Below are 9,887 nucleotides of genomic sequence, written 5' to 3' on the forward strand. Positions count from 1 at the left end.
TGCAGCTGCGGTTCTGGATGGCGTGAGTCTTAGGAATGTGAGAAGCGGTCTTTTTCAACTCCGACTAAGCAGTTCTTGTGAGGAATAGCGTCGTCTGTCGCCTTGGGCTGGTGAGGGAGGCATCTGGAACAGTGGGCGGAGCTCTAGACGGGTGAGGGGGGTCCCAGGACCACTGAGCGGCGCTGACTGGCCCTTTAAGGTCGCTGGTTTTACAGACAGGACTGGCTGGTTCTAGTCTGATGACAGACTTCTAGAAACAGGGCAGAGGCGTCCGTGAGCAGTTCATTTGGATCGGCCGTGGTTCTAGACCTCAGAGGGCCGGAGCCCTTGGCCGTGGACAGAGTCGGCTGGCTCTAGACTGACAAGAGGGCTCTAGACCCGTGAGGGCCAAGCTGCTTGTCCGTGGCTCCTGCTGATGGATGGTTCTGGAACAGTGGGCGGACCCTCGTGGCCAGAGTGCTAGGCTGTGGGGTAGAAGTCTGTGCTTCCAGACCCCTGAGGGCGCCGGGACCCGGGCGGATGCAGCCTGCCGGGCCGGGCCGGGCGCTCTCAGGGGCTGACCCTCCTCCACTGTCGCCTTTAGTACCTGGTCCCTGTGACCATGAAGACCTCCTAGACGGTGTCATATTTGGGGCCAAATACTTGGGCTCCACCCAGCTGGTGTCCGAGCGGAACCCGCCCCCCAGCACACGCATGGCCCAGGCCCGGGAGGCGATGGACCGTGTCAAGGTGAAAGCAGGGCTGGGCAGGCGGGGTTCCCCAGGGCCAGCTGGGGGGCAGGGTGGGGGCAGGGGGGGCTGCAGGCCAGGGCCTCCGAGGCCCNGAGACCCAGCCCATGACGGAAGTGGACCTCTTTGTCTCTACCAAGAGGGTCAAGGTTCTGACGGCTGACTCCCAGGTACAGGGCCGGGGCTGGCCTCCGGGGTGTGGGGCCCCCTGAGGGTCTGCACAGCCCGCCCAGGCCTGCTCTCACCCCCGCCCCCCCCCCAGGAGGCCATGATGCNGGGGTCGGGAGGGCTCAGCCCTGAGGATGTCCGGGGGGTTGGGGACCTGAAGGGGGGGGGACACCCCCCGGAGACGCTGCCCGTCGCTACCCAGGCCCAGCTCATCGCGCAGGCCATCGGCCAGGCCTTCGGCGTGGCCCACAGGCAGTTCCTGGAAGAAAGCGGCCTCGACCCCAACCAGCTGGGCGCCCAGCAGAGCCCGGGGGCCGTGGGCCCCGGCCACCTCCACAACGGCGACCTCGACCACTTCTCCAACAGCGAGAACTGCAGGGAGGTGAGCGTGCAGGCCCGGGGGCCCCGCCAGCCCCCCTCGGAGCCGCCCTCACGCCCCCAGCCCTGCCCCGTGTGTCTCCCCCCCAGGTGTGCATCGAGAAGCGTCGGGGCGAGGGCCTGGGCGTGGCCCTGGTGGAGTCGGGCTGGGGCTCCCTGCTGCCCACGGCCGTCATCGCCAACCTGCTGCACGGGGGCCCCGCCGAGCGCTCGGGGGCCCTCAGCATCGGGGACCGCCTCACCGCCATCAACGGGACCAGCCTGGTGGGGCTGCCCCTGGCCGCCTGCCAGGCCGCCGTCCGCGTGAGTCCTCCCAGGGCGGCAGGCGCCTTCCCGGGGCCAGTGCAGTGGGGGCTGGAGCAGGAAGTCCTCCCTGCTCCTGGGGAACCGGGTCTCAGGAGGGGACGTCCTTGTCTGGGCCACCTCGATGGTGCGAAGGCAGGAGTGGAGCACCGCCCACTAGCCTCAGGGCCGGGGCCTCCCCCTCCACCAGGGGGCGGCAGTGTGTTTCTTGAATCTGAACCCATGTTGCCAGATGGGGAAACTGAGGCCCAGACACGGGGAGGGACTTGGCCAGGTCGGGAGGGCAGGGCCGACGCTGCTAGAAGCTTGCTCTTGATGAGGAAACAGGCCTCGAGAAGGGGGGTGAGAGGTTGCACAGCTCAGGCCTGGGGCCGCCTGGCTGAAGCCTGTGTTCCTAACTGCTTCTCGAAGAGCCTTCTAGAATCCAGAGCCCTGACTCCAAAGCCCCATTTGATGAGTGGGTCGACTGAGGCCCAGAGGGGGCCGTGGTGCGCCGCAAGGTCCAGCTTCGCCCTGGAGACCTGGCTCAGGCCCCCTCCGCCCCCCCAATCCCTACATAGGAGGTGAAGTCGCAGACACTCGTGACCCTGAGCATCATCCACTGCCCGCCGGTCACCACAGCCATCATCCGCCGGCCCCATGCCCGCGAGCAGCTGGGCTTCTGTGTGGAGGACGGCATTGTGAGGCCCGGGGACCAGGGTTGGTGGGGGAGCGGGGAGGGGACCGGCAGCCCCCGGTGCCGCCCCCTGAGCAGCACGTCCCCCCACTCCAGATCTGCAGCCTCCTCCGGGGTGGCATCGCCGAGCGTGGGGGTGTGCGCGTGGGGCACCGCATCATCGAGATCAACGGGCACAGTGTGGTGGCCACACCACACGCCCGCATCATCGAGCTGCTCACCGAGGCCCACGTTGAGGTGTGCAGGCAGTGGACGGGTCNGGGGCCGGGGGGGGGGGGGGCCCTCCTGCTGGCTCAGGGCTGCCCCAGCCGCCCACCTCCTCTCCGCCCCCCTCCCCCCAGGTCCACATCAAAACGATGCCAGCTGCCACCTACCGCCTGCTCACGGGTCAGGAGCAGCCGGTGTACCTGTGACCGGCCACCGGCCTGCCACTGTGCCTTGGCGCCAGCAGCCCTCGAACTCCGCCTGCGGGGCTTCCGGAGGCTTCTTGGCTCCGTGTTATTCTCTGATGTAAAAGATTAAATGCTTAACAAATGGGCAGAATCTCGGGTGGAGGTCTGTGGGGTCAAGAAAGGACAGATAACGACCGACTCTCAACTCGGTGTCCTTCCTGGAAATCTCTGGAAGCTGGTGCTGAGAAAATACTCCATTTATTAAAGACTGGCAGAAGGGCATGGGGTTCCAGGTTCTGTACGGGAAACCAAGTCCCAGCGCCAGGGAGGAAAAGGGTATATGAGCCACTGGCCACCTGGGAGGGGTCACAGGTCGGTGGCCGGGCCCCAGTCGTAGCCGTCTTCGTCAGAGGACTCCACATCTCGAGCTCGTGTAAACTTTTTCTTCAAAGCTTCTTGCCCATATGTCCTGGGGACCAGGAAATAGAATAGAGGCTGTGGGGGGTTGGGGGAGGCACAAACCACCCTTACCTGAGGCTGACTCTCTGCAGGGCATGGTGGGTGTGGACTGAGATGAGCGAGACTGCGCGTTTAGGGGTCTGAGCCTCATTAACAAACTCCTACACATCCTTCAAAGCCCCAGCCCGTGTCCCGTCCTTCAGGAGGAGACTTTCCCAGTCGGTACCCGTAGGAAGATGGCATCTATTTCTTTGGCCCTGACGACATGGGGTTGGAGTGGCCCTATCTGCCTTCATTTCGCCTGCTGGGCTGGGGGCACCATGAAGGCATAGCTTGGTTCTTGGTCTCTTTACCCCCCGAGCCTGAGTCCCAGGAGAAGGGCTGAGGGGCCCCGTCTGGAGGACAGGGGGCTCTTACCGCATGCTGTCCTGTCGCCATTGACCGTGGCGGGGATGGCTATCCACCTTGGAGGGGGACAAAGGAGGTCAGCACTTCCCCAAAGTAAGACAAAGTGGGATGAAGGGGACCCCCATCCCGGCCTCCCACATTGGCCCCCACTTCCTCCTTGCCCCCCAAAGGTCTGCAACTCCTCTCTAGTTTTTAGTGAGAAATGGGGTGGGACAGAGAAAGGCCTTGGCTGAGATCCCCTACCCTGTCAGCAAAGGGGGAATGGGGTGTCCCAGCTGCAGAATTCCTCAGAGGGCTGTGGTTAGTTCATGAACAGGCTTGTGTATGGAAAGTGCTCAGGATCGTGCCTGCCCCATAAGCACGCTGCCACGGACAGTTGAGCAGGCAGGGTACTGCACAATTCCAACTAGAGACCTCATAGATTTGTACGTTTTTATATTTAACTAGAGGGAGTCTGGAGGAAGATTGCCTTTGCCGAATTCGTAAAGAGCAGTTTGATTAAGAACAAATGCTATGTAATGTTTGTTGTTAAACACCCACCTAGTATGGGCTGGGCCGTGGACTAAGTGCATTGAGTTTAAACAACCACCTTGTGAGGTCAAGATGGGATCGATTTCATCATGTCCCAGATAAGGAAATACAGAGGTGATAACGTTTGTTTCAAGCTGTTTAGTGGCTCAAATACCCTAGGTCCGGGTCTTAGATACTGTTCTAGTCAGAGAAGCTTCTGTTCATTGGCATCCTGGTGGGAGATGGGCTCCCCTGTGCCCCCCCCCCCCCCCCCCCCCCCCCNCCACCCCGGCCCGAGTCCTGCTTGCCTGGGCTCCTTGGGGACCCGAGGCTCTCCCATGTTCCCCCGGGCTCTGGGGCTCATCCGCCAGCACGGGCTCCGAGGACCGGGCCAGAGCTGGCGCCGCGGGACCCTCGTCCACGTCCGTGTGGGGCCCGCCCTCGCCGTCCGTGTAGCCGTCGGTGTAGCCCTCCCCGTCTGTCTCGTAGTCACTGTTGACCCGGCTGTCACAGCTCAGGTCCGCAGAGCTGTCCGCCAGGCCACGGTGGGGGAGCTCCAGGTTGGCCTGNGCCCCAAGCCCTGCCCCAGGTACCTGGTCCTCGGCCGTCCAGACGGGCCGGGTCTGCTGCTCGCGGATGATGGCCTTGAGCTCCTGGTACCAGGAATCGCTCGTGCCATGCAGGGGGATGGTGGCTGTGGGGAGGGGGCGTCAGCGCGGCCGCACACCCGCGCCCTNCACCTGTGCAGGGCCTTGAGCGCCGTGCGGCTCTCTGGGGCGCAGAAGACCACGATGGGGTAATACTGCACGTAGTTGAGGCGGTCCACTGCCGAGGGCGTCACGTCCAGGAGCGCGTGCTTGTTCTGGGGCCCAGCCCGCGGGGGGGGCGGGGGGGGGCGGCAGAGAGAGAAACACCCAGAGACAGCAGCAGACAAGCCAGAAGGCAGGTGAAAGGTCAGAAGATCAGAGATGGAGACATAGGGTNCTCAAGCCGCCACATCACAGCGCCTCCAGGAGGGGCAGCCTGGGTGGGGCGAGAACAAGTTGGAGGCCTGGGCCTTGGCTTCCCGACCCTTGAAATGGGACGCAGAGCAGGGCCCTGCTTACCTTCTCCGCGATCACGCGCACGGTGTCCAGCTTGATGATCTTGGTGGGGCTGTCGGTCCTCGACACACTGCCTGGGGAGGGGAGACATGGCCGGCAGCTTCAGAAGGGCGTTCCCCTGGCTGCTCAGATTCAGGCCTACCTGCCCCTCCCCTGCTCAAGAACCCGCCATGGCTCCCCATCACCCTGACGCCAAGCCTCACGGCGGCAACTCCCCTACCCACTTGCCTGACTAAGTCTCCCATCCAGACCATGGCCTACTGCTATGGACCATCTGGCAGACTGAACATTGGTCACTGGCTCGGGGTCACGGAGCTGACAAGGGGCAGGGCAAGGAGCCCGATGCAGTGTAGACACTAGCTGTGCCCAGCGTGACCCCAACTTGGCTCTGGCTGTGTCTGAGGAAGCTGCTCTCCCCTCCCCAATCTGTTCTGGAGGACCTGAGATGGAGCACTGCCTCCTCTTCCAGGAAGCCCTCTAGGACAGCCATGAGGCTGATGGAGGCGACTCACCTTGCCCTGGGGGGCTTAAAAGGAAAGGGGGGAACCCTACCTTATTTTGTTATAAAACGTGCAGAACATAAAAATTCACCATCTTTAACCACTTCCAAGAGCTCAGCTCAGTGGCGTCAAGCACACGCACTGTTGTGTAACCGCCTGCATCACCGTCTCCAGAACCTTCCATCTCCCCAGACTGAGACCCTGTCTCCATGAAGCACTAACTCCCCGCCCCCCACCCCACCCCCTGCTCCCGCCATCTACTCCATGTCTCTGTGGACGGGACCCTTCTAGGGACCCCCTGTGAGTGGGGTCATGCAGGATGTGTCCTTCTGTGTCGGGCCTTTGTCACTGCGCACAGTGTCCTCCGGGTCCGTCCACCAGAGGTGGCGGGACGTCCCTCCTTCCCGAGGCCGGATCACATTCTATGGTGTGGACGGACACACGGACACGGGGCGTGTCCACTGCTGGGCCGCTGTGGATGGCAGTGGGGGGATGTGGGGGTGCAAGTACCCGTATGAGACCCGGCCCCACTTCTCTTGGGTGTAGACCCGACGGGGACTCACTCGCCAGGTCAGACAGCGACTCTTTAGCCAAGGAGCTGCCCATGGTTTTGCACAGCAGCCGCCGGGTCTCCGCTCCCCCAGCCGAGCACGAGGGCTCCCACTTCCCACACGGACACTTGCTCTGTTCTGCTTTTGCTGCTTTCCCCTCTGGCCCCTCCCGGGCCTCACTCGGCCTCGCTCTGGTTCTGATGGGCACTTTCCTGGTGACTCGTGATGACCTTGCCCTCCCACCAAGTTCCCTTCCCACAGACCCTGCCTGCCAGTTTGCTGTTGGAAAAGTCCCTGAAGGCAAAACGGATAAAGGGCCTCAGCTCCTGAAATGCTCTCCCCCACACGGGCATGAAGACCCTGCCCGGAACCTCAGGCACCAGCTGTTGCCCCAGACACGTCTCTCACATCCCCACACTCATTCCTCTCACCGAGCACAACGCCATTTGAGAGACGAGGAAGTGAAGTCTCAGAGAGGGCAGGCCACCAGCTCAGGGTCACCCAGCCGGGAGGAGTGGGCATTGGCTGGGCTGACAGTGGCCCAGAGAACGGCCTGGCTCGGAAGCCCCGGTCAAGGGGGGGACAAGGCCCTCCGCCCTCCTTTCTGGGGTTCCTGCAAGCTCTCAGCCCACAGCTTTGACCCGACACTGTATTCAAGGGCATCCACTCTGCAAACAGTCCTCTCTGCCGGAAACAGGCCACAGACAGCGTGTCAACCAAGGGGTGTGGCTGCATCCCAATAAAACTTTCTTTATAGACGACAGATGCTGAAATGTGAATTTCATATCATTTTCACATGTAACATCATTTTTCTTTTACCTTCTCTTCAGCCGTTTGAAGTGTGTAGATACTATTCTCAGTCGGCAGATGCTTAGCTGATGGGCCACATTTGGACTCGGACCTTTAATTTGCTGATCCCCCTACTCTAGCTTGTTTTGACAGGTGTTATTAGTTTTTGGTGTCCTCGGAGGGGAAGCTATCTTGCTCACTGCTGTCTCTGTAGCTCAGTAAATGGAGGGGCAGGTGGTACATTGGGTCAGTTGGCAATGGCGGCCTGGGGAACTGTGTTAGGTGGGGGTGCTGGTGACTCATCTGCCTCGTGCTCGCCATGGCTGTTTTAACTCTTTCCCGAAACGGCAGCGGCAGCCCCCTCATCAAGCTGCCTCCTTCGGCCCCCACGCTGGGGAAGTGGTTGTGAAATCTTTCCCAACAAGGCCACTTCCTTACCTGCGATTTCGAACTGGTCAGGCATCTCTGCGGTCAACTTCTGCATGGCGATGTCTGCCACGGGCCCCAGGATCACCACTGGGCGCTTGAAGCTGGCTGAGGAGCAGAGAAACGGTGAGAATCACGATCCCATTTGCAGCAAAGACAGCTAGACCTGACCAGGCCCAATGGCTGCCCAGCTAGAGACTACATCTCCCAGCGTCCCCTGCAGGCAGGGTGGCCATGTGACTACCTCCTGGCCAATGGGGTGCAAACAGAATTGTGGGAGTTGTAGCCTTCTGGGAAAGGTAGGAGCCTTGTTCAGCTTCTTGCCCCTTTCCCCGGCTGGAATGGTCTTGGACCACCATAAGGCAGAAAAACAAGATGTGAGGAGACCACCCTCAGTTCCTCGCCCCCTGCCCCTGGGGCTGTTACTTAGAAAGAAGCTCCTTTTCTGCTTCTACAGCTGTCACGTGGGGTGGGTTATAGCATTGAACCCGTCTAACTCAGTGGACAGCAAACTACAACCAGCAGGCCACATCTGGCCCACTGCCTGTTTTATAAATAAAGTTTTATTGGAACACAGTCCCACCCACTCACTCGCGTACTGCCTCTGGCTGCCTTCCTGCAGAGTGAGGTCGTTTTGAAAGAAACTACCTGGCCTCAGAAAGACTAAAATAGTCACTGTCTCTGACCTTTTGCAGGAAGAGTTTGCCAAACACTTGACTAACAGATATACCATTTCGGCCACAACGGAACGGGCACAGAACGCACCGTGGCAGGAGGAGGGGGAGTAGTCAGGCCCTCTGACCACCCTGACTCTGTTCCTGTTCTCTCCTGGACTCCAGGCCTCTGTCTCTTTCTCTCAAAAGCTCAGTACATTCAGATTTCTAAACGTTCTGTGGCTGGGGGTCAAAATTAGGTGTGTGGCCTTTTATTTTTAAGTCTTTCTTCTCTTCTGGATGGTTCAGCAGCAATTGAAAACAAGCTCAAGCCCATTCCCGTCCTGGGGGACTTGCTACTACTCCCCTCCCTTGGGCAAGTTTTTTTGAGAAATTTTTAAGTTTATTTTTGAGGGATTTCTGGGGGGCTCAGTCGGTTAAGTGTCCAACTTCAGCTCAGGTTAGGATCTCAGGGTTCATAAATTCGAGCCCTGCGTTGGGCTCTATACTGACAACTCAGAGCCTTGGGCCTGCTTGGGGTTCTGTGTCTCCCTCTCTTTCTGCCCCTCCCCCACCTGCACCCTGTCTCTCTCTCTCAAAAATAAACATTAAAAATTTTTTTTTCAAATTCACCTCCCAGCCCCCCGCCCCTATGAGCCCCTTCCTGTCCATCCATGAGCCTGTCCTGGACGTGTCACACACGTGGACTCACACCCTGTGTGGCCTCCCGTGTCTGGTTCCCTCCCTGAGCGTCGTGTGTTCAGGGCCCATCTGCGGGGCGGGGAGGTGGGCGCCGCGCTCCTGTCTGTGGCTGAATGACATTCCTGTGTGTGACGGACACACTGTGTACCCCTTCATCTGTTGATGAGCATGGGGGCTGCTCCCACGTTTTGGCTGTTGAGAGCCGTGCTGCTGAGAACATGCACGTTCAGGCTTGGGTCTAACACCTGTTCCCAGGAAGCGTGTATTTAAAGGGCGCCTGTTCAGCGCCCGCGGACGACCTAGAAACGGCAGCCCCCACTGAATGTACAGCGCCCCCTGGCGGCGCTGCCCGGCGTGGCAACCGCAGGCCCCATGTCGCTGCGGAGCCCCTAACACGTGGCTGGTCTGAACCCCTGAACCCAGACGGGCCAAGTGCAGAAGACACACCAGACTTCGAAGGCTTAACGCACAAGAGGGTGTGAAATGTCTCACTAATAACTTAATATCTATTCAAGTAATACTTGGGGTTCGTTAACAAGGTAAATTATTTAAATGATGTGTAACCCCTTCTTTTCCGAGACGGTGTATGTGGCTTGCGTATCTGCTGGAAAAGGGAAGGAGCCTGTCCCGTCCCTTCGGCACCCCAAAATAGGCACGCTAAAATAGCCCAAAAGGGGTTCTGGGTGGGGGGAGAGGTAAGGATGGGGGCCTCCGAAGGCTGGACGTGGACGAGCACTNCGAGCACTTGGTCCAGAACCTCTGAGCCTTGGGAGGCCCCCCTCCCCGGACGCACCTTCCCGAAGCACCACGCGTTCGTAGGGCGGGTAGTGCCCCTGCCTGGTCAGCGCCGACAGGTCCTCGCGGCTCCGGTGGCCGGACTTCTTGGCCCCTCGACGGAGACCCCGCAGCCGCCAGAACTCGGCCCGCGCGCTGGAGGCCGNTAGCCCCCGCGGGCGTGGCCGTGCCCGGGCCCGGGGTGCAGCGTGTCCAGCACGTGGAAGACGTCCCCGCGGGTGAAGCCCAGGCCCGACGGCGGGCTGGCCTCCAGCTCGAAGTGCGTGCGGATGTAGAAGGAGTCGCCCACGCGGGACTGCACCATCTTCCGGAAGACTGTGGACGGCGGGCGGGGGCCCCGTGGGCA

General features: G+C 60.8%; 2 protein-coding genes across 2 annotated transcripts in view; one reads left to right on the plus strand and one right to left on the minus strand.

The window, feature by feature from the left end:
- APBA3 (amyloid beta precursor protein binding family A member 3) overlaps positions 1–2,790 on the plus strand; it is a 6,922-nt gene extending 4,132 nt beyond the window's left edge. The window contains exons 4-10 of the mRNA XM_077747516.1: positions 584–729; positions 809–898; positions 991–1,278; positions 1,365–1,577; positions 2,138–2,257; positions 2,350–2,490; positions 2,595–2,790. Of these exons, the coding sequence (XP_077603642.1) occupies positions 584–729; positions 809–898; positions 991–1,278; positions 1,365–1,577; positions 2,138–2,257; positions 2,350–2,490; positions 2,595–2,666 (1,070 nt within the window). The 3' untranslated portion in view covers positions 2,667–2,790. The remainder of the gene's footprint in view (positions 1–583; positions 730–808; positions 899–990; positions 1,279–1,364; positions 1,578–2,137; positions 2,258–2,349; positions 2,491–2,594) is intronic.
- Positions 2,791–2,887: 97 nt separating this feature from the next.
- The window catches only part of TJP3 (tight junction protein 3), a 17,862-nt gene continuing 10,862 nt past the window's right edge, over positions 2,888–9,887 (minus strand). The window contains 8 exon segments of the mRNA XM_077751789.1: positions 2,888–3,114; positions 3,522–3,568; positions 4,331–4,728; positions 4,731–4,884; positions 5,129–5,199; positions 7,404–7,499; positions 9,540–9,689; positions 9,692–9,882. Of these exon segments, the coding sequence (XP_077607915.1) occupies positions 3,012–3,114; positions 3,522–3,568; positions 4,331–4,728; positions 4,731–4,884; positions 5,129–5,199; positions 7,404–7,499; positions 9,540–9,689; positions 9,692–9,882 (1,210 nt within the window). The 3' untranslated portion in view covers positions 2,888–3,011.

Source organism: Crocuta crocuta, unplaced genomic scaffold (assembly GCF_008692635.1).
Source record: "Crocuta crocuta isolate KB4526 unplaced genomic scaffold, BGI_CrCroc_1.0 scaffold110, whole genome shotgun sequence".
Classification (NCBI taxonomy): domain Eukaryota; kingdom Metazoa; phylum Chordata; class Mammalia; order Carnivora; family Hyaenidae; genus Crocuta; species Crocuta crocuta.